The following is a 21,776-nucleotide window of genomic DNA, read 5'->3' as shown; positions in this document are numbered from 1 at the left end:
AAAGTTTTAGCTTTTTGGTTTTTACTAAACTTACTGGAAAATTGTTCAGAGAATGCCAACAGCCTAAAGATTTTCAGAGGTTGCACTAACACCAGCAAGAACCAGAGAGATACAACCTCTGCAGCCTCAGGGCCACCTGTCCTGCAGGATACAGAAAAGTTTCTCTGACTCTGTGACCATCTCTACAGGTCATTTTGTACCTAAAACAGGAAAGGGCTGGAAGTTCTGTCAAAGCATCCCCAAAGTCCCCATGGACCACTACCAAGCTGCACCATCTCAGCCATTTTCTACCTAATCCAAAGCAAGCCCAACTCACAAGACTGTGAGAGTCTTGGTACACAGCTGAATCAAGTGCAACAAGGCTAAAAATGTCCATGGTCATGAGAGTGGATTTATTTTAGTTTCTCTGTCTGATAATGGTGCTTTTGAGTAACAGTTAAGTATTCCACTAGATGAAGCACTTAAAATGTGCTTAAACAAATTCAAGAATTTGTTTTGGGAGAACACAGGTGTTTAGTCCCCACATAAACTACAATTTTATCAATTAATAGAGACATTACTGAAATTAATAGTTTTTAGGCTGAAATGGCATTTTTCTCTGAGTCAAGGCAAGAGCTGGGCATGTTCTGATCCTCCTCTTACATGTCTTTTAGAGAAAAGTGAGATTTGTTTAGTTTGTGATGCAGCCAATCAAGAATCCAAATATCTTTGAGTCCAGCGTGGGGGTAACTCAAACCCCTCTGAGTGGCCACACAAGCTTCCCTGAGAGAGGAGGTAACACCCTCATGAACCCCTACACTCACTGACAGAGGGATCATCCTTGGCCATCCCCAAGGCCACATAATAGAGTCAATGAACAGAGGACACATCAGAGTCTGTTCCATACATGATAAACAGTGATAATTTTAACTGGCATTTTAAAATCAGCATCAAACACTGTGAAGTAGTAAGAGTGATTCAGGAATTGCACATCAGTTACTCCAGCTGCAAAGTAGGGAAAAATATGAAAATTATAGATATGATATTCAGATGGAGAATATTTTATCCTGATATATTTATAGTCACAGAAAAAGCATTATGTAAATAAAAAACATTTTTAATACTGATGGTGTTCCATCACTAGAGCTGTCTCTAAAGATATATGCTTCTTAGAGCAAAAGGAATATAAATGTATAGCTTGAAAAAGAAGAAGGAATGTTTTTTAACATGAAAATTAAAAACAAGGCACTAGGCCCAAAGGATTGTGTCTGTGAGGGTATATTTGGCTTCAGACAAAAATGAAGGGCTTACATTATTTCGAAAAGAGTGGCTGCGAATTGGATCTTCTGCTGCTAAGGAAACACTGCTCAGCATGATGAAGACAAGGATGAGATTGGTAAAGATGTGGTGATTGATAAGTCTGTGGCATCCCACTCGAATTCTAAAGAGGAGATACAGAAATACACCATTTTTGCACACAGAATTCAGCAGATGGTTAATACACAACATGTTTTCTGTTACTCTGCCAGCTCTGATGGAACGGAGCAACAATCAGCAGCTAGAAGCAATGAAAGTCCTGAAGCCATCGGTCTGATTCCTTAGAATGTAAATAAATCCAAAATCCAATTCACCCATTGTGAAGATGCACTTAAAGCCATCTGGGAGGGGTTGGTTTCTATTGGGTTATGAGCACCACAAGTTGCAGTGCTTGTAGCACCTTGCACGTGCAGTCACAGGTCAGAAAGACCAAGGCTAGATAATAAATCATTCCAGATCCCCAGTTCTATTTGATTCTCACTGAAGTTGTCAAAATTACTCATCTTGAGAGATGCAGCTTAGGCTGCAGATCTCCTTGTGCTACTTAGGACTCAAATCAGAATCTCCATGAAGATTTTCTTATAGAATTACAGGACAAGTGGGTGTTGGAGGCTCCAGAGCTGTCAGGCTTTAGCCACATGACGTGAAGTGTAACTGTGCATATGCTTAGAGTCACTGAGCCCAAAGTAATCACAAATACAGAGCAGGCCTGGGATTAAACTGACACAAAAGGCAGGATCAGGTTCATAACTGACTAACACTGAAGTTGTCTAAATTCTGATGCAGACTAAGGTTCTTGGCTAAAATTTTTCCTCCTTTTATTAAGTAGATGATTGGAGTGTGGTGTATCTTAGTTAAGCAAATTGGCCATTTTAGACCAAGAATGCATAGTGTTAGTTGAAGCTGAAAGCAATCTGAAATGTTCAACAAACTTAATGATTTTGCATCCAAAACATTTTATCGTGATCTTCTTCTAAACTTGATAGCCTCTATCACTGAAAGGGAGCATTCCCCCATGCCAAATAAATATCAAGTAAGGATTCTACTGACCAGTCAAGCTTGCTGTTTTCACCAGGGTAGAACTCCAAATGTTCTGGAGTTGGACTAAAGTGGTGAAATATTCCACTGTCTCCCCAAAATCCAACTATTACATTTCTGGATTTTTTGAAATAATTTGTCTTTATCTTTGATGCTTGTTTGAATCTGGGAAATGCTGTTACCCTAAGAGGAATATGTGCAACCTTTCTCCTACTTTTCTCTTTTTCTGGTTTCTCCTCCACAAAGGTTACTAGGGTTACTACAATTCTGTCTCATGCAGAAGATGTTCAGATCTTTTATATCCAGTGACTAACATAGTACATAGATAATACACCTCAAAGGGTACTTTGCAGACATGTGAGAACTCAGACTACATGTACAAAATGCTATTATCTTCAACAGTGGGAAGAAAACTAACATATTTTTCAAATTCTTCTCATTTATCAAGTCAATTAGAAAATTTTAAGAGGGAAGCCAATCTCTTTTTGTTGAAGACACTAGATTTCTACTCCTGGTCTCCCTAGAAGGAGGTCTGTTACTTCACTGCTAAACCTTGATGTCTAAACCAATATTTTTCAAAGTCATATTTACGGGTTGGTGCTGCTGAAGATGAAGAAGGCACTCCCTTCAGGGATAGGTGTTATCTTCTCCTTCATGTTGAGCTCTGATATCCTACGGGGACGTGGGCCTGCTGGTACCTCTGGCTCATCCTCCTCCTCTTCTTCATCTTCACCTACTTTAGATTGAACATTCCTTTTAGTATAAACTAAAAAATATCAAGGTTTTGTTCATTGCAATACAAAAGTGCAGCTTGTATGAGAATACACATAGGAAATATACATTCATAGCATAACTCTGAAAATCTATACACATCCAAATGCTGTCACAAGCTCTCACACAGGGTGCTGTGCACACGTGGGTGTGTGCATGAGTGCATTAACTGGCTTTGCTGGCCCTGAGCAGCCTCACCTGGGGACTGCTGGAGCCCCAGTTCAGCTCAGCCCTGACAGCCTGTCCATGCCTGAGCCGAGGGCTGAGCTCTGGGCACTGGGTGAGCACTGTGTGCTCAAAATTCAGGACAGATTTCTGTGCCATGCATCCAGACAATCAGGCAGAACTGATTTTTAGATAAGTATGTTCACTGGGCCAAGAAAAAATTGACCAAACATCATCAGCCCTGGAATGTCCTCTTTTGCCAAATGTTTCAGAGAAGTTTAGAATTTGCTCTCCCATCCAGACAGTGTTACCAAAACAGTCCTGAGACTCACAATATTAACTCTCAAATGCTGCTTGTACTGTCTAGGAAGCTGCAGAACAAGATAATACTTAGGCCCATTTATCCACAGATAAGAGAGCACAACTTCACTGGCTTCAAAGGAATTGATTTAATGTTCACCAAGAGCAAGTTTAGGGTATTTTAGCAAACAAATTTAAATGTGTTTCTAGCTAGTATTCACATACCTGGTACATCACAGGGGGGATAGGGATCTTTATCCTCATCCTCTCCTTCTCCATATTCGCCAATTGTCACCTACAGAAATGAAAGGGATGCACAGGAAGAAAAACAAATTTTAACATAGAGTACAAAGCCCACAGAAAGCAAACCAAATAAGGCTCTGAAGTCAGAGAAATTAGTTTTCTGAAACAGAGTAACTCTGAGAACGTAGGAGAGGTGACAATTTATTACTCATTTTCAATAATTATTTTTCTATAGTATCCACATTTCTCTGGCTGCGTAAATGCCAATAAGAATAGAACAAATGCACTTGGATAAAATCTACCAAGAATGTTTGAACATTCTAAGAGTTTATCATTCACTGATCTTGCTGGACTTATCAAGCAAAATACCTACAGGAATCCTAAGAATAAAATCACATTTTTCTAACATTAACTATTTTGTTCTCTAAGAGCTTCCCCTCTAAGGATATCCTGGAACCAAAAGGATTTTTCTGGTTTAAGAGACACTGTGAGAAAGCGAAGAATCAGAAGTTTCCTTCACCTGGAAAAAAACATAGGGATGATGGGCTCATAAAAGAAATTGTACAATGCACAATACAAAGTACTCCCTAGCAAAATCAGTAAAATTGCTTCTTAGAAAAGAGACAAGGTTTAGGATAAACACCTTACTATCCTTGGGCTTCTTCTGGTCACCTTCTGACTTCTCACTTTTTTTATTTTCCAGACTCTCCTTTCTATAAAATAATACAATAACAATTACAAAGCATGCCATGTAAAGACAGACAATTTTAAATGAACTATACCAATTCTATGAAAATCTGAAAGCCTTATAATAAAATATTCGAAATATTTTGTACAGCTCTAGGGGTCAGAGCAATAAAATCTACTGCATTTGAATGCAATGATCCATTTAAAAGATTATTATTTTGAATATAATTCCAGAGGCTAATCCCTAAAACATTCAATGCATGATCATTACTCCCTTCTAGAGGGATAAACTGTGCCCTTGGACTCATACAAACAACTTTCATTGACTTCAACAGGCTTGCACTGATTTCAAAAGAAGGTTTTCTACTTGTCTATATAAGGCTTAGAGAACTGATTCCACAGGGAGCTGTGCACTGGCAACAACAGATAAATTCTTGTGCTAATTGCACAATAAATCCAACTGTTGCAATGTTTAAATATCAGCTGGTTTATCATTACATTCTTAATTCACCCCAATTACTACCTAACTTTTACCTAAAATTATATTGTTTGTCTATTATTTTAGTGTCTAGACAAACCCTTTTATTTTTTCCCTGAATCCAGCACATTTTGAAGTTGGTAAAGACATTCGTATAAAAACATCCTTATGGAAGAATTCTATACCCTCCTCCTTCCCTCTCCTGCTGGTTCAACATGCCCATCTATTTTACCTCGCATTCTTTTTCCTTTCCTTTTCTTCAGCTTCTTCTTTCTGAGCTGTATTTAGACTTTCAGCATCTGCCAAGTTATCCACAGCAATGGCCAAGAAGACATTTAGCAAGATATCTATTTCAAATCATTTTAAGGACATTATGCCTTACCACACTTGTGTGGTTTATTATCAGCATAAACACTGACAATGTGAGAGATATAAAACACATGTTCCCAACCTACAGCGTGGAGGTTTGTGATGCTGGAGTGTACTGCAAATAACATCCATTTAATGGACCAGACTGATACTGGCTGTAAAGTGAGCAAAGATCCATTAGGGTCATGGGTTTTAAAATAGCAGAATGCTTGAGGTATTTTTTTAAATAAATGAAATTCAACTTCATGCTAGCCTGAGCAAGTCCATGAATATGAAATTGTCTATTCTATGTGAAGACTGTTCAGGCATTTTGAAAAATTCATTTTTATAATGCACTGTCTTTCATGTCTACAACAATCTATATCAAATTCAGTTCTTCAGTCCATATCAGTTAACCACAAATACTAATACAAATACCATATAGGACAGAAAATACAATGGTTTTGCCCTTTCATCACCTCCTGACCTTTTAAGAACTTCTGAGAGAGGCAGTAGTTTGTTTCTACGCGGGGCCAAGGAAGTATTTCCAGATCGCTGAGGGCAGGGAAGGGGAATGTTGCAGTAGACTTTGTCCCAGCTGTGCCAGGGTGTGTGCCCTGGTCCCTGCCCTGCAGAGGGTCCCTGGCTCACCCTCAGCCCACGCCAGAGCTCAGGGCTGCGCTGAGCACTGGGGATGGATGGGGCACCATCACTGCCCACGGGCTGGGCTCCAGCCCTGCTCTGCCAGCCATCACAAACAGCAGCAGGGCACAGCTCCCAGGGAAGGAAGAAAGAAAACATTCTCTGCTTTCTGCTTAGTGGTAGCCAGAGATGGCCTGGAGATCCCTGCCTCTGGTTCCTCAGGGAAGAGGGAAAGGAGATGGCTGGGAGATCCTGCCTCTGGTTCCTCAGGGAGAAAGGAAAGGAGATGGCCTGGAGATCCCTGCCTCTGGTTCCTCAGGGGAGAGGGAAAGGAGATGGCTGGGAGATCCTGGCTCTGGTTCCTCAGGGAGCAAGGAAAGCTCTGTTTAAAGGTGCAGAGAGCCCTTGCCCATGGCCATTGACCCCCTCCCAGAGGGATTTTGTGGATGTCCCTGGCACACAGCCCCATCAGAGATGTTTCCAGGCAGTGTAAAGGATACAGTTACCACAGATGAAGAGGATAATGAAATATATACAGACAATCATGCCTGAGGATGAGGGACCACCGTATGCCATTATGCCATCATACATGACAGCATTCCAGTCTTCCCCTGTTAGGATCTGAGGAGCAGATATTAGGAGATTAATAGTAACTCAGCATCAAAAGTGAACAGAGAACACATTTCCTCTGACCACACAACACAACTAACCTTCTGTATGCATAAAGCAATACTGTGTTCTTTTCATGCATTGTTTTAAAATTCCCATTTAAACCTCTCCTGAAAGCTTGGGGTTAATTCTACCAGCTTCTTTTATTTTGTGCTATGCATTTATACGACTGAACTTCAAAGGCAAAAATAAAAAAAATGAAATTCTACTGAAATTTTATTGATCTTGGCATGCCAAAGTAAGAGCCCTGGTTTTCAGTAATGCCACTTATATAGCAATGCCAACAAACGTCCATCACTTAAAAATCAAGTTAGTATATGTTTTAAGGTTCTTTTTTTAAATACTGGCCACAAATCTGTACTATGATAAAAATTCTGAGTATTGCAATGCAGGCTTTAGGGGCACTTCATATATTTCTAAGCAACTTCTGAAAAAATATCAGTTTCATCCTGAGAAAACATGCAATATTCACTCTCCTTCCAAGCAATTAAATGGTTAAGAAAATAAAATGCATGCCATTTTCTAAAATTCTTTTTTTGAGAGCTAAACTTATCCAACTAATTTTCATTGCTGGTGGGCACCCAACAGGTTGGTTGTTCCTGAATGTCTTCTAAAACTGAAGGAATCTCCATTCCTTTGAAAATGAGGCATCCTAAAATCTGAATTAAATCTAACTCAGCTGAATTGGATAGTAAAGGTTTAAGTTTTTGTAGGGGCAATGTCAGGTCAAATGTGAACACTTTAACCCATAAGGAAATGTCTCATTAATATTTCCTTATCTTGAAATTAAATGGAAAGATTTTTCTGCTTGCTCTGGGCAAACAGCAGATGAGACCTCTACCAAAGTGACAGGAAGTTGACATCAATGTGAATCCTGCAGGGTCAGCTTTAACTCTCACCTACAGTGGCTGAAACCAAATATTGTGGTAATGTACACAGCCAAGTGTGAAGATGGCGAGCAAAATGAGACCAAATAGCCTAATTTCAGTATCCAAATTGGGAAAAATAAGTTTTAAAAAAGGACCACAAATAAGTGAAAAGTAAACTCTAAGTATGCCCCTACCACTTCACTAGTAGCAGACAAGTTTGCCTTAAGATTTTAATGAAACCTGGTCTCTAAAGAAATTAATGCTTATTTTTAATTAATTAATGCTTATTTTTTCTTATAGTGATATGACCCCAATGTAAATGTTACACATCTAATAAGTTAAAGAAAATAAATTGATCAAAATAAATATAACACTCCACCTCTTCTTCATGTCATGTGTTTGATGGAGAAAGGAGATTTAAGTCTGTGAAATAACACGACAGCTATGTTGCATAGATAGATCAAAGATATGAAACAAATGGTACAAATGGTGCAAAGTTACCAGAGTACTGAATTTAATGAGCAGAATGCTACTTAAAGTAAACTGCATAAATAGTATTCATGATTTTATTTTCAGGCAACATGATCACTTAAACAGTTTTGTTGATCAAAGGTAAAATGTCTCATACGGGATGAAAGAAAGTTACCTGGAATACAGTTAAAAGGGCTTGTGGAAAATTATCGAAGGTGCTCCGTTTTGTTTGAGTTTCATCAAAATTAAATTTGCCTCCAAACAGCTGCATTCCAAGCAACGAGAAGATTATGATGAAGAGGAAAAGCAGAAGCAACAGTGAAGCAATGGACTTCATTGAGTTTAACAAGGATGCTACCAAGTTGCTCAGGGATGCCCAGTGCCTATAAATTAAAATGCGTGTGTTAACACACACCAAAAAAACCCCAAACAAAACAGTAAAAGAGCAGTGCATGATGAAGTATTACAAAACAATTGCTGATCACTCTTCAGCTATCCTTAGAATTAGCAGTATTAGATAATCTTACCTTGTTACTTTAAAAATACGCAGGAGACGAACACAGCGAAACACTGAAATTCCAAGGGGTGACATAATTTCCAACTCCACCAAAATGGTTTCAACAATGCCACCACAAACAACGAAGCAATCAAAGCGGTTAAAGAGAGAAACAAAATAGGCCTGTAGGCCCAAGCTGTACATCTTTACTAACATTTCACAGGTGAATAAAGCCAGAAGAACTTTATTTGCGATATCTGGAACAAAATATTAAAGAAAAAAAGATTCTGAATTGCCTCATAGATTCCAGTTTTATTTTAACATATCAGTACTATACTTTCTACGTGAGTTTGCAGCTTTTTTGCCTAAAAAGGAAATACTGCTTTTTTTCGTGTTGGACTCTAGTTGATGCTTGAGTGGCAAAAGTTACACAAGGATGTAAAGCTTCCTGCCAGCTATAAACTATTCATCTTTCCAATCTGTTGTGCAGTTCATGGTTCCTCAGCTCACAGCTTGAGTCCACACTGTAACTTAAGCAACCAGCCCACAGCAAGTCCTGCTGTGCCAGTTCCCACTTCCTCCTCATCTTTCAAGCACAGTTACACGATAAAAGTACAGTTATTTACAATTTAGCATTGTCAGGTCTGTGCTGCTCTATTACTCAGCTGTGCTACAGCTATGGAAATCAAAGACCACATTCAGTTATTTCTTTTATCTCCCTCTGGCTGGGCTGAATATCCTTCAGACAGCAAACAACAAAATGGCAAAGTACAAAACTAGCCACTGAGAGAACGCAACCACCCATAGTCAAGACCAGGACAAGTAATTTTTGACTGTACCTTGGATCTGGGTCAGCCAGTCTGGTTGATTGTAATGCTCTGATGAGATAGTTAACGTGTTCAAAAAGACCAAGACAATAACAAGCCAATAAAATGTGACAGATTTTACTGCAGCCCTACATTTTCTTCTGTTAAAGCGGTTCCAGCGACGCCAGCGTCGACTGAAAGTTCAAATAAAAATAAATTTATTATTATATGGAAAACACATATAAACTTAAGGAGAGTGTGGTTTTCTTCTGTGTAGAAAACAAGTTCAATTGTGTTTGTGTGAGCAGGCGTATTTTCATAAATATGTGTATAATACTTCAATAGCTGTGTAAGTCATCACCAGTTGAAGATTAGGGACCGCTAACATGTTATTCCTTTTTTTATATTTCCTAATAGATTTCTAAATGTAAACCACAACATTTGGAGACTCCAATTGCCTGTGACATAATTAGATTAAGATGCATTTAACATTTCATTGGGTAACAAAGTATATGTATCTTTCCAAGGCCCCATACATTTAGTAGCAATAAAGAAAAGTCAACGAATCAATTCAGAATTCAAATTAAATTCAGTATAAAAATGTAGGCTTTGAGTTAAACCACAAAGAGAATTCTGGCAGCATTAAACAGAATAGGAATGCTGAGGTCACCTTTTAGAAATCTACCCTATAACATCAGAAACCTTCTTTAGTAATTCCTAGAGATTTCTACTGATGTGCACTGAAATTGTGTCAGTGGGCAAATGTCTGTGAAATAAAAAAGAGCGACAAGCTGAGGCTGTACCTAGATATGAGCTGGATTCAACAGTGAGGATATATGTTTGGACTCATAAAACTAGATTTCTCTGCTTCACTTCTGGGAACTCTGTTCAAGCATTAACTAAGTTTTCTTTGTACATCTTAAATTTGTACTTGTAGTAAAGGAAATCAATACTGGTTTCAGATATCAGTACAAAGACGATTCAAGCCTTGGCAGTATTCTAACCATATAAAGGAAAAATATCCTGTCCTGCCCTAATTCAACATGGAATTCAAGACATAACATTCTTATCTTTCCAATCCCCTGCTCTAAGGGCTGTGTCCATGGCCATCAGCAGGATGCCTCACTCTCTGGGTAGGTTAAACTGACTGTTCTGACACTTACAGAACACCCTAATATTGAAGTCCATGAGACAATAGAACAATATGAAAGAATATTGAAGAACAACAATGGTGGCATATTTCACTTATAAGACTCACAAGCAGGCTCAAACTGCATAACTCCAAGCTTTCTGAAGCCAGTGGGGCTATTTTTTTGTTTTCCCCAGAAAGATGTGTGGAGCCAGTGATAGCAAAATATAGCTAACTGGTATATATATGAATGTGTATGAATAACATAGGCATACATAAACAGACTACAGAAATAAAACAAAAATTCAAAAAGGAGAATAGCAGTAAATTTCTCCATTAGGTTGATACAAGTAAAGGCATGCTCCCAAAGATTTACTTCTATTTTGACTTGTAGTGCAGCAGGTAGGCGAGCTTGCAATGAAAAGCATTTTCTATTTTGATCCAAAGGCATTTTGACATTACTTTCAAAACAATATCCTTGATAAGTTATGGCCTGACTTACTTTGTGCTCAAACTCAGTGTACTGCCATTGCAGAGTAAATTCCAGAAGCTGGAGTGAGGATCAGCCCAGAAGAGTGAGAATTGAACCAAGATTTTGCATTTACCTTAGAAAGTGATTATAAGAGGAAAATACTGACCTGAACTTGGATTTTGAGATGGTTTGACTAGAAGAAAAAAAAAAATACATTTTTAAGAATGGGGAACAATTAATTAACAAATTCATTTTCTTTAGAATTTCACATCAGCATTACACATACATAAAACAAACTTCTAACAAAATGCATCACGAATGCTGAAACTCTTTTGTCTGTTATTTATTTCCTGAAATACTATTTCAAAAACCTTACAAAATTTCTTGGTGAAAGAAAGGAAATCTCCTTTAAAACTCAGTAAATAAATTTTGAATAAACATGTAGAAGCTGCCTGGAAGTCATGAATATCTGAGCAAATAAATAGTGAATACCATGGGTTATAGAAACACTCTCATATATTGTTATTGTCTAAAAAAATACATATTTTCCAGGTCATGCATATTTTAACAGAAAATATTTGTTTTTACATGTCATTAGAAACTTCCATTCTTTTCTTATAATTTTGGACAAAAATAGTAATTTATACAAGCTTCTAGGAAATCACAATTCCACCACTCCAAGCTGAGTTGAATTGTCTTACACCATCTTAACCTGAGAATTTTAGGAGCGCTTTAATACTCTTATAATTGGTCGAATATCAAACTCCTGCGTGTGCCATACAAAGCCTGGCTATTTCAGGGCACTTTTGTCTAAACAAACAGTGGGGAGAGAAGGACCCTTCGAAATGCTGAGATGCTCTGAGCTGCTGGGGTGGGATCTGGGCTCCCAGCCGTGCACTCACCACAAGCTCCCGCAGCACGCCGGGCTCTCCCCTTCCCCGCTGACGTTCTCCGTGTTCACCGACTCGGTCTCGCTGGTGGGCATGCTCGCTGTGGGGACACAGAACTGCCTCAGAGCCAGCCCCACGCAAGGCATGGCGCTGCTGGCATCTCCTCACCCATGGCAAGAGGGCCTCCAGCTCTGCCAAGAACTTGGAAGATCTGAGGAGTCGTAGATGAAGTCAGACACTTCATCAGTCCTCCTCTCTCACCGAAAGGAAGCACGCCGAACTCCAGAGAGAATGGTGGCTTTTTTATTTTTGTTGTTTCTTTTTAGTGATTCAAGATAATTGCTTACAATTCACTGCAGAGTATAAAGTAGAGGAAGTTTGTACAAAGAGTATGCTACCCTAGCAAAGAAACTGAGCTAGATTCTGAAACTTTTCCCTTTGAGAAGAGTTCTGTTAACACTTTGGAAGTGCTTTTCTGTTGAAGTGCTATTAAAAGCTCTCTGATTCCAAGAAATATCGTCAAACCTCTGAAAGTAGGAACAACACACTGTGGTCACACTGACCACTCTTTGCTTTTACTGACATTGTGAATTATTGAGGCAAGATGCCAGAAGGTAAATGTGCCTGCAAATACTGCATGAGCAGAAGGCAGAAGCAGGGGAATGGGAGAATGGTCCTTCATACCACTAATAAAAAGGAGACAAGTACATTTGCCACAGAGTGAATTACTGCACACAGAGTGGATCAGTACCGAGTGGTTAGCAGGTGTAGCTGATGGTTTTTTAGACAAAACTAATTTTCAGCTGAGTCATCACCATTTGTCTGCAAATCAGCTGAAATATAGAGGGAGGACACCTTATGTCCAAAAGTGTTAGGAAATTATAAACAGCCAAAGTTCTCAGCACTTCCTAGGGGAGAGCACTGCTTCCATGTCTGCAAAGTGAGCATGAAAGGAAAACCTTAGGAGCAAGAAAAGGGTAAATTAATGTTGCTGATCTGTACAGTAGAAATACCATTTCAAGTAGGAAACATCAGAGAGGTGCAAGGTGCACTGAAATTACTGTAAAACAGCAAGAACAAAAGAAAACCAGAGCATTCTAAAGGTATTCTGGTGTGTACCTTCCACTGTTTTGATGGTTTGCTTGGTTGGTTTATTTGGTTTGGTTTGTTGGGAAGGGTTTAAGCCAATGTCTGTGAACTGACAATGTGACTCAGGGCAATACATTGCCAACTTCTGATAGGGAGACCTCACTATTTTGGTAGCCTAAAGGATGATATGAGATTTAAGAATCAGACCCTGAATTTTCTGCTTTGTGCACAAATCAGGTACAAAGTGATAAATGTTAGAAACAGTCTCTCTGCACAGCCTCCATACTGCCTCAACACCAACATGAAGACAGAGGGGAGTGGGAAGGGCTGGTTTGGATTCTGCGCCCGTCAGTCCCATCCAAGCTGGAGACTGACAGGTCTGTGCAGGCCAGGTACTCAGCTACTGCTGAGAATCTGTCCCCATGAGCAAGTCACTGTTATATAGAATGCTAAACAGAGTGGCATAACAAAGAAAGATCCAAAATGTCCATGCAGGTGTTTGAATAAACAAGGCACTTCAGGCAGTGAGCACAGCAAAACCTTCTTTCACAAGGTTCTTCTGTTCTGATGATTCTTTTAAAATATTACTGTAATTACTTTATATATTAAAAGTCTCTGGTTAGCACCTGCAAGTGTCTCAATTCTAATATCATGCTTCCCTTTATAAATCTGTTTTAAAATAATGAATTTTGCTAGTCCTGTAAGAACTTCACTGCTTACAGAGTTCAAAAGGAATTTCATTCAAAAGTAAAGAAAACAATCTTAGATGTTCAAATTCAACTATTAAAATTTCAAAGGGTTAAAGAAAAAAAATAATGAAATTATTTCAAGCATAGTCTCAGGGCTTCAGAACTAAGAATTTTTATTTTTAAATGCCAGTTTCTTTTGAAATAACTATAAGTATATATAAGTATACCCTGTCTGGTAAAGAACTGAACTGGTTGCCTTGTGCCAGGTGACTTGACTGCTGTTAGAAAACACAGCATTACAGTCACTTAATTATGAACATTTCAGCACTTGTGATGAGCAACTGCAAAATAAGAGTGCTGAAATCTTTGTTTCACACACCATTAAGAGCTGCCAGGAAAACACAGCTAGGCCTACTTCCATGATTATTGCCTATGTGCAATGAGTCCCACACTTGTATTTCAAATTTATCAACCCTTCTGTCCCCTGGAAAAAAGGTACCTAGAATCCAACTCTTCATAAAGTGTCACTCCACTGAGTGACAAAAAAGCTACATTTAATGGAAGTAATGTAAGTGCATGTAAAAGTGAAGTACTATTATTTTAACTCAAGTCTCCCCTGACTTTATCTGTTAGCCCACAATAAGAAATACCAGCCCCTTTTGAACACAATTATTTGAAGAAAAACAAAGTAAAAATATCTTTGTCCCTACTGAAGTGAATGTCAATTCTCTTAATTATGAAATACATCAGAATGTTACTGTGCTTCAGATACCACAGGGCTCTTGCTGCATCTCTATCAGTGACTTGCAGGTGCTGTATTACAAAGAGAAGAGGGAAAAAAATGAACCAATTCACATTAGAAACTCAGCTGCCATTATACTGTAATTTATATGTCAAAATTGAAACTTGACAGAAGTACTGAGAAAGGCACCATGTGGAAGTCCAGCTCCAGCAATGCCAGCAAGTCATGAGGTCTTTAGGCAGAAGAAAAGAGCAGCACCGCATGTCCACATCCACTCTGCTAATGCAAGCAACCTGCCAGGGCCCAAAACAACTCAGCTCCATGGCCACAGCTCCATAAGGGCAGGTGGTGTCCATGAGGCAAACACAGAACACAATTTTGAGAGACTGACCTCAGCAGGGTCAGTTCTGAGATCTGTAAACTGGCACCCCAGTATTGAAAGAAAGATGCCAAATTTTGTCTTTCCTTTATTCACCTTTTGCCCTTATTTTACTGGCATTCTTCTGGAAAGATTATCTAGATTTCTAGATAAAATAATCTCTTCAATTAAGCTAACTGGTTTCATACAAAAGAATGCTTGCATTAGACAATATAAGCAACCCATACAGCATGCAGCTTAATACTTTCCTGAGTGGATAGAAAACAGGTCAAATACATAAATTACTCCATTTTTCTTCTGTGGATAAGAATATAACATGAGAAAAACTATCCATTGTATTCAGGAGGTACTCTAGGGAGTTTCAGACTTTGGAGCAAGGACTTCCAACTCCACTCCAGGATGTAACATAACTAATAAACAGTGAAGAGCAAGCCACTGTCTATCAGCAATGCTGGGCCCTTGCCAGCTAGAGTTAGAAGAAATAAATTCCATAATCCTGAAATACAACAATTCAGTGTCACTGTAGAAGCCAGAAGCGGGCTAAATTACAACCTGAATTACTGAATTGTGGTTTCAAGTATTATTATTGGAAATGTTTTCCTCTCTAATGGAAATTATTAAAATTTTAACCTGTTTCAGCTTCAGCTGTGCATTTTCACATTGGTGCATGTTGGGCAGCCTTTTGGTTAACTGTGCTGAAGGAAAAGTGCTGCAGAAGTGGATCGATCTGCACAGCTCATCTGTATTGGCTACTGCAGAGAATCTTGGCATTATACTAAACTGGCAAAATTTTAGATCACTCTTACAAAAAATTTCATGTTGTGTTTGCTAGTAACAGCCAACCAATTCCTTGAATTGCTGGTTCAAAATTTTCCTAATTCTTTCTCAAATTAGTACATTAATTTTCTGAATCCTTTTTATGAAATCTTTGAGGTAGTCAAATGGGAAAACAGAGTGGGAAAAAAAATCCCCAAAGTGGCAACATTATCATTGCAAATTCATCTCAAATTTTCCCAAGTCTGCTGTATGCCCAGAAAACACTTCAGAAAGAAGTGGCACTATCTCCTGTGACTGTGAAGCTTTTCAGGGTAAATTCAGTTTAAGGAGAGACTGCTTGAAAGATGTTCTCCATGATAGTGTAGCAAGATATATTTTTCATAGTGTAGATTTAATGTTGCTGTAGATCATTCTTATGGGCTCTCTCTTTTTATAGGCAGCCCATGGAAAAGCAATATAAGGCTGGCTGCATAGCAGTGAAAGGAGAGCAAATAAATTGGGTTTTGTTATACTAGCATCACTGAACCAACCACTTGGAGACTGAAGGATGACACTGAGAACCTTGGGAATGCTTCATATTCTACACACATGTTGCTTTTAATGGACATACAGGTAGAGGGAATACAAAGAAAAATATTTCGTGTGGTGTTTCTAATCCAGAGACAGTCTAAGCTTCAGCTCCTCAGATCAGCAGCATAATCATCTCGGGAAGAAATAAACTTAGGCCATTAATTTGTACTTTGGAAAAACCCTACTCACAAAAGGTGCACCTGCCCTGCAAGGCAGAGGAATCCAAGCCAGTGCCCATGAGTTTGGGATGCCTCTGACTTGCAAGGTCAAGCATCAGGCATGGCACAGCAGCCACTGCCAGCAGGAGACAGCAGGTGCCAGGCAGTGCCAGGCTGGTCCTGACAGACATCAGAACCTGATTGTTTAAGGGCTGTGTTGAAATACATAGTTCAAAGTAAAATTGCAAGTGTCTTCTCACAACTTTAATGGAAAAACTGTTTCAGCATGCAGAGCTGAGTGAGCTATCAGACAGTGATATGTAAATGTCTATATGTAACAGCTGCACAAACAATTTCAAGCAGACTCACTGTTTGAACAAAATTAGTCTAACAGGCCCTAGCAATTTCTGACTTAGAATTCTGCATTCTCTAAAGTAACTGGATGAGAGTTTCAGCCTCAGTCTGGGCCACAATAGTAATTGTTAGGACAGCAATAAATCCAGTTGGTTGAATAACTTAGTTGCAGATAGGACTAAAATTGGATCTCCTAACTACTGCAACTGTGCTCATGTCAAAACAGGACATTTGCCAGTATTAAAACAGGTAGATTAGAAAATAATTAGCATACTTTAAACCTCCTGCCCATCTTCAGTGTGGGTGGGAAGAAGTGAATAAAACAAATTACAGAAACAAAACCATCAATAACAAAAGGAGTTACAGTAAAAGCTTGTTATGTTTTGTTAGATTCTACATCATAAGTATCAAAAGTAAATAGTGTTATCATCATGCTGTTCTAAGCTTACACTTTGATGCATTATAAATCTTGTAAAATACTTTTATTACTTTCTTCATGCCTAAATTTAAAATAGATTTTTCATCTGGTTTACCTGACTTCTGAAAAAGAAAACCTATTCTTCAAGAACAGCCACAGACAAAGACACAGACAAAGGGGAAATGTGAATGGATTAACCACTCTGCTTTAGGGAGGAAGAGCAGCACCTCTATTTCAAACATGCACTTCAACCAGGAGGAAGGTCTGCATGCACAAGGGGTTCCATGCTAGAGGGCTGTGCCTAGGTTAGAGAAATGCAAAGAGTCTGTGCTCCCGAAAGCTACCACATCCAATGCAGTATGGGCAAAAAAGAAAAGTTCAACTGCAAATCCGAGCACGTTTTACCATGTTTATTGGAAGAACGGCCAAAGCAGCTAAGTCTGCTTTTCTTCTTGTCTTCCATTAAGTCAGCCAGTGTAAGCCCTGGGGAAGCACATGTAATCCCAGCAGTGACGCGGGAGGTGGCAGCAGTCACAACGCAAAAAACAAAGACGTGTCCGTACACACAACACAGGCAAGGTTAGGCAAAACAGACTGACATCACCGGCAGCACGACTGTCACAGCTAAACCCCTCACCTCTCACGGCTCCTCGCATTTTGAGCTAAATTCGCAGTGCTTTGAAGGCAATGGAAGTTTTTTTTCATTGGCTTCAGGATAATCAATAATAAAGACTTCCAACTTTCACTAAAGGCATGTTTACAATTCTAGTAATTAAAAGTATTCTGTTATTCAACAGCATTGAATACCTGCCCATTATCAGCATCAGAGACATACAAATGCATAGGATTTATAAATAAATTACTTAATGACTTCTATGATTAGAAATTTTCAAATGCTGGGGGGGCATTGCAGGAACCTCAACTGCAATTTTAAACAATTACATGAGAAACTATTAATCACTGACTTAACCATCTTTGAAATCTCTGCCTTTGCCTGCCACAGAAATCTTGTGTATCCTAAACCCAGAGCTCTTCTACATCATTGAGGGGCACCATGGTCACCATCCATCTCCATAAACCAGCAGTAATCTGTATCACCCAGAGGTTTAGATATTCAAAACAGATACAGAGTTGCCTAGAAGCCTGAAAATTATTATTTTGACTATCTTGGGACCCAGCTCTACTTCATGCTTCCAAGATGGCTCAAGAAAAAAACATCACCAATACATTTCAACTAAATTTACTACCTAAAAATATCTGAAATGCAAGGAGGTGGGGCAACTCGGCAACCCTTCCTCCTTTACAGGCCGTTGCAATTGATATTAACATTGAAATACCAAGCCTCATATTTAAGGACAGGTGCATAAATCCAGGAGTGCTAGAAGATTGCCTGTTCACTGTACATTTTCACACAAAAGCATATATGTCTGCCTGAAATTAAATTCTTGGCATTTCTCTTAAAGCTCTTTTAATTACTTTCCTTCTATTTTCACTCTGCAAGTCTTCTACAACCTTTAACTCAGCCTAAAATTATGCCTAAGTTAACAGCTTGGACATAAAAGTTCTTTCAAAGTCAGTAGATATGCAAAGTAATTTTGCATATTATCTGTATGACCTCAAAGCTTTTTAAAGAATGCCAGAGCAAATGGGGGGTTTTTGCAGCCTATTAACAGACATCCAATTTAAACAGGACAAAAAGGGTTCCTGGAATTTCACCTGTAAACCGAGTCCATTGGCACCACAGCTGACAACCCAGTCATCCAACACTCTCTGCAAACTCAGCATCACCTAGAATTCTACACAGCAGCCTTGTACAAATGTACTTACTCCACAAAATGTGCCATCTTTTGCATCTCAGGCTTAGGATTTTATACCAGTACTCAAACCCAGAGTTTATGCACTCCTTCCACACATTAGTAGCAATAACGAAGTGTTGTGAATTCTGGCTTTTTTTGCTCCGTTCTAGATAAAAATTCTATTTGTGCAACACATTTTCCAATAGACATAAATTATTCCTTTCCGGTGGTGCAGGAATCAACAGCAACCCACAGTTTCCCTTGCAGCCTCTCATAAAATCAGTGTCCTTCCAGTCAGTAACACAGTCCCTTACTCACATACTTTACTTTTATTGTGAACTAAAGGACTCATAAAATTCTGAAACTCAAAGATTCTGAAAAACTACTACTATCACTGCAATACAGAGATAGTATACTGTCTATCATACTTCAATATACTTCAACATCAAACTACCAGATAAATCACCTGGTTCTAACAGCCTACTGTTAAATAAATACATCATAAATTATATTTCTTAGTGTCAAGTGAAAATCCCACAAGATTTCATTTACTGCACACCCAGTTAAGATAGCTAGTAAAAATGTTCTCTATTGTATTCTGAATATCAAAAAGAAAGACACAGAATGTTGTTTTCCTATTTCAACAACAACAACAAAACATCCTCCGTATTAGCATAAGGTTATTTCTTGACTGTAACTTTGGTCATATTTTTAAGCACTTTATATCATTATTGTTTTCCTTGCATGCATCCACAGGAAAACACATTCTGAGGATTTACAATAACACTTAATGGCATATGGCTTCTCTGCACTAACTCTTTCCAGAACACAAATAAAGCAAAGTTTATAAGTCTCAGTAGTGACTGAATGCAGACAGTGATTCATACATGGACACCCCAAGCAGAATTTTGTTGTAGGATTCCAAATTACCTTCCATGACTCAGCATCTCCATATTGACAGAAAATTGCTCTGCTAACCAACACTTCTGCAAACTGGGAAAGGGAAAGCACTGGCCATGCTGCCTTCCCTGCAGTGCAACACCCCCAGGAAGAGTCAAACTGTCCCCCACAGAAGTAGACAGGAAGGAATACATACTGTTCCTTTTGCCTTCTTCATCAGCCTCTTCATCATTCTCAGGGTCAATGTCTTCTGCCTGGGTAATCCAATCTAAATATCCTTTCAGGTCTTCTTCAAGCTGCTGTTTTTCACGTAGCTTCTGGAAGTCCCCACGGGCCTTGGCCTTTTCCCTTTCTTTGGAAAATTCTCTATCAAATGCAGATAAAGCAGAAAAAAAACACTGATTGACAAACTCTTTGGCATTTTAATCAAAGTCTTGACACTGCAGATTAGCACAGTGACATAGAAAATACACTGAAGATTGGAGTGCTGCTTTGAAAACAAGGTAGAGGTGCAAAGAAGTCATGGCAAATCCCTACCACTTCACATCTCAACTTTCAGAGCTTTTATGATTTAATCAAAAATTAAGCGGTATTTTTGACACTTCCCATAAGGGAAGAGTCAACTCTTCTCATTTAATTACTGCTCTTCTATACAGATCTCAAAATTTCTTTTATCTACAAACAGAAACTAGCTTGCAATAATGAAGCAATTTCACATTTAAGTATTAAGTTTCAGTGAAAAGAAAATTCTGGTTTTAGAAAAGGCCATTCTAAAATCCTTCCTCTCCCGGTCACAGTTCATTGGCCATGTCCAAACACACAGAACCCCACTTCTGGGCTCTCCCTTAACAATATCACACACAGACTCCTGTGATGCTGGAAATTTTCTCCCTGCAACAGAACCTAGAAGTCCTCACAGATCAGAAACAGAAACTTAATCCTCTATCTCACTGCCCCAGTCTCAAGACAATGTATTGGACTCTCTATCCAGTTTAGTTCATGACTGGGATCAATCCCTGAATTGTCATGGAATGATAATAAAAATAATGAAATCATGCTCTTTGATGAGGAGATTGGATAAAATGGCCTCCCTAAGGTCTTTTTCAACCTGAACTACCCCATAAATCTAAGATTTCCTGAATTACATATGACTCAAGACAACTAACAATTACATTCTATATTCTCCCTCCACAACATCTCACATGCCAACATCATTAAAACTTTTGGTGTGATCCACAGCTCCAAATGAGAAACCCCCTCTGCGACAAGGACAAACACATTCCAATTTATCTGAGTATCAATATGTAGTGTTAGGGGCAGGCAAGGATCTTTTGGATTGTACGCTAAGTACATACAATTCAGTATCTAAAGTTAGCTTGTTTTGACTAACATGTTAATCTTTGAAGGGTTTGGGTTGGGAGGGACCTCAAAGCTCATCCCATTCTGTGTTCCTGCACTGGGACCTCTTCCACTACCCCAGGCTGCTCCAAGCCCTGTTCAACCTGGCCTTGGGCACTTCCAGGGATGTGGCAGCCACAGCTTCTGTGGGCAATGTGTACCAGGGCCTCATCACCCTCACAGGGAAGAATTTCTTCCTAATATTGATATAAATTGCCTTCATTCAGTTTTAAGCAGTTTAGCCCTTGTCCTATTGCTACTCACATTAATATTACAATAGGGCTTAAGTTAAACTTTAAAAAAAAGTTAGAGCAATTTCATTTTCCATGAATTTGCATCTCCTTTATTTATTGGAAAATTTCACTTGAAGATATTCCCTAGTTAATATGCTCTTAAGGGGAAATTTATTGAACCACTCAATAATACCCTTTCTCAAGTGGAAAATATTATAAAATTCGCATAAGACAAAAATATTTTAAGACAGTCAAACAATTAGCAATAAAAATATTGCCCTAAGAAAGCAGAATAGAATAACAGAAAGTCTCCATTTTTCAAAATAATATTACAATTTGGTGATATACACTGTTTGTTTAGAATTACAAACACATAATCACTCCAGGGGGCATCTTATTTATTTTTACTGGCTGCTTTAGTCTTTAAACATGTCAGAGAAAAAATTTAGTATTTAGATGACATCAGTAAATTTAAGTGTTAAGCTGTTTACATACAACTATAG

At 38.7% G+C, this 21,776-nt stretch overlaps 1 protein-coding gene across 1 annotated transcript in view; it reads right to left on the bottom strand.

Annotated features, from left to right (window-relative positions):
* CACNA1D (calcium voltage-gated channel subunit alpha1 D) overlaps positions 1 to 21,776 on the bottom strand; it is a 169,808-nt gene that overhangs the window by 58,212 nt on the left and 89,820 nt on the right. The window contains 12 exon segments of the mRNA XM_031058244.1: positions 1,291 to 1,420; positions 2,926 to 3,070; positions 3,796 to 3,865; positions 4,457 to 4,526; positions 5,211 to 5,325; positions 6,469 to 6,589; positions 8,153 to 8,360; positions 8,505 to 8,730; positions 9,313 to 9,473; positions 11,047 to 11,073; positions 11,783 to 11,870; positions 19,839 to 20,008. Coding sequence (XP_030914104.1) covers positions 1,291 to 1,420; positions 2,926 to 3,070; positions 3,796 to 3,865; positions 4,457 to 4,526; positions 5,211 to 5,325; positions 6,469 to 6,589; positions 8,153 to 8,360; positions 8,505 to 8,730; positions 9,313 to 9,473; positions 11,047 to 11,073; positions 11,783 to 11,870; positions 19,839 to 20,008 — 1,531 coding nt within the window.

The sequence above is a fragment of the Geospiza fortis genome, unplaced genomic scaffold, assembly GCF_000277835.1.
Source record: "Geospiza fortis unplaced genomic scaffold, GeoFor_1.0 scaffold78, whole genome shotgun sequence".
In the NCBI taxonomy this organism is placed as follows: Eukaryota; Metazoa; Chordata; class Aves; order Passeriformes; family Thraupidae; genus Geospiza; species Geospiza fortis.
Note: the sequence above shows the minus strand (reverse complement) of the source record. Positions and strands in the feature narration are given on the sequence as shown.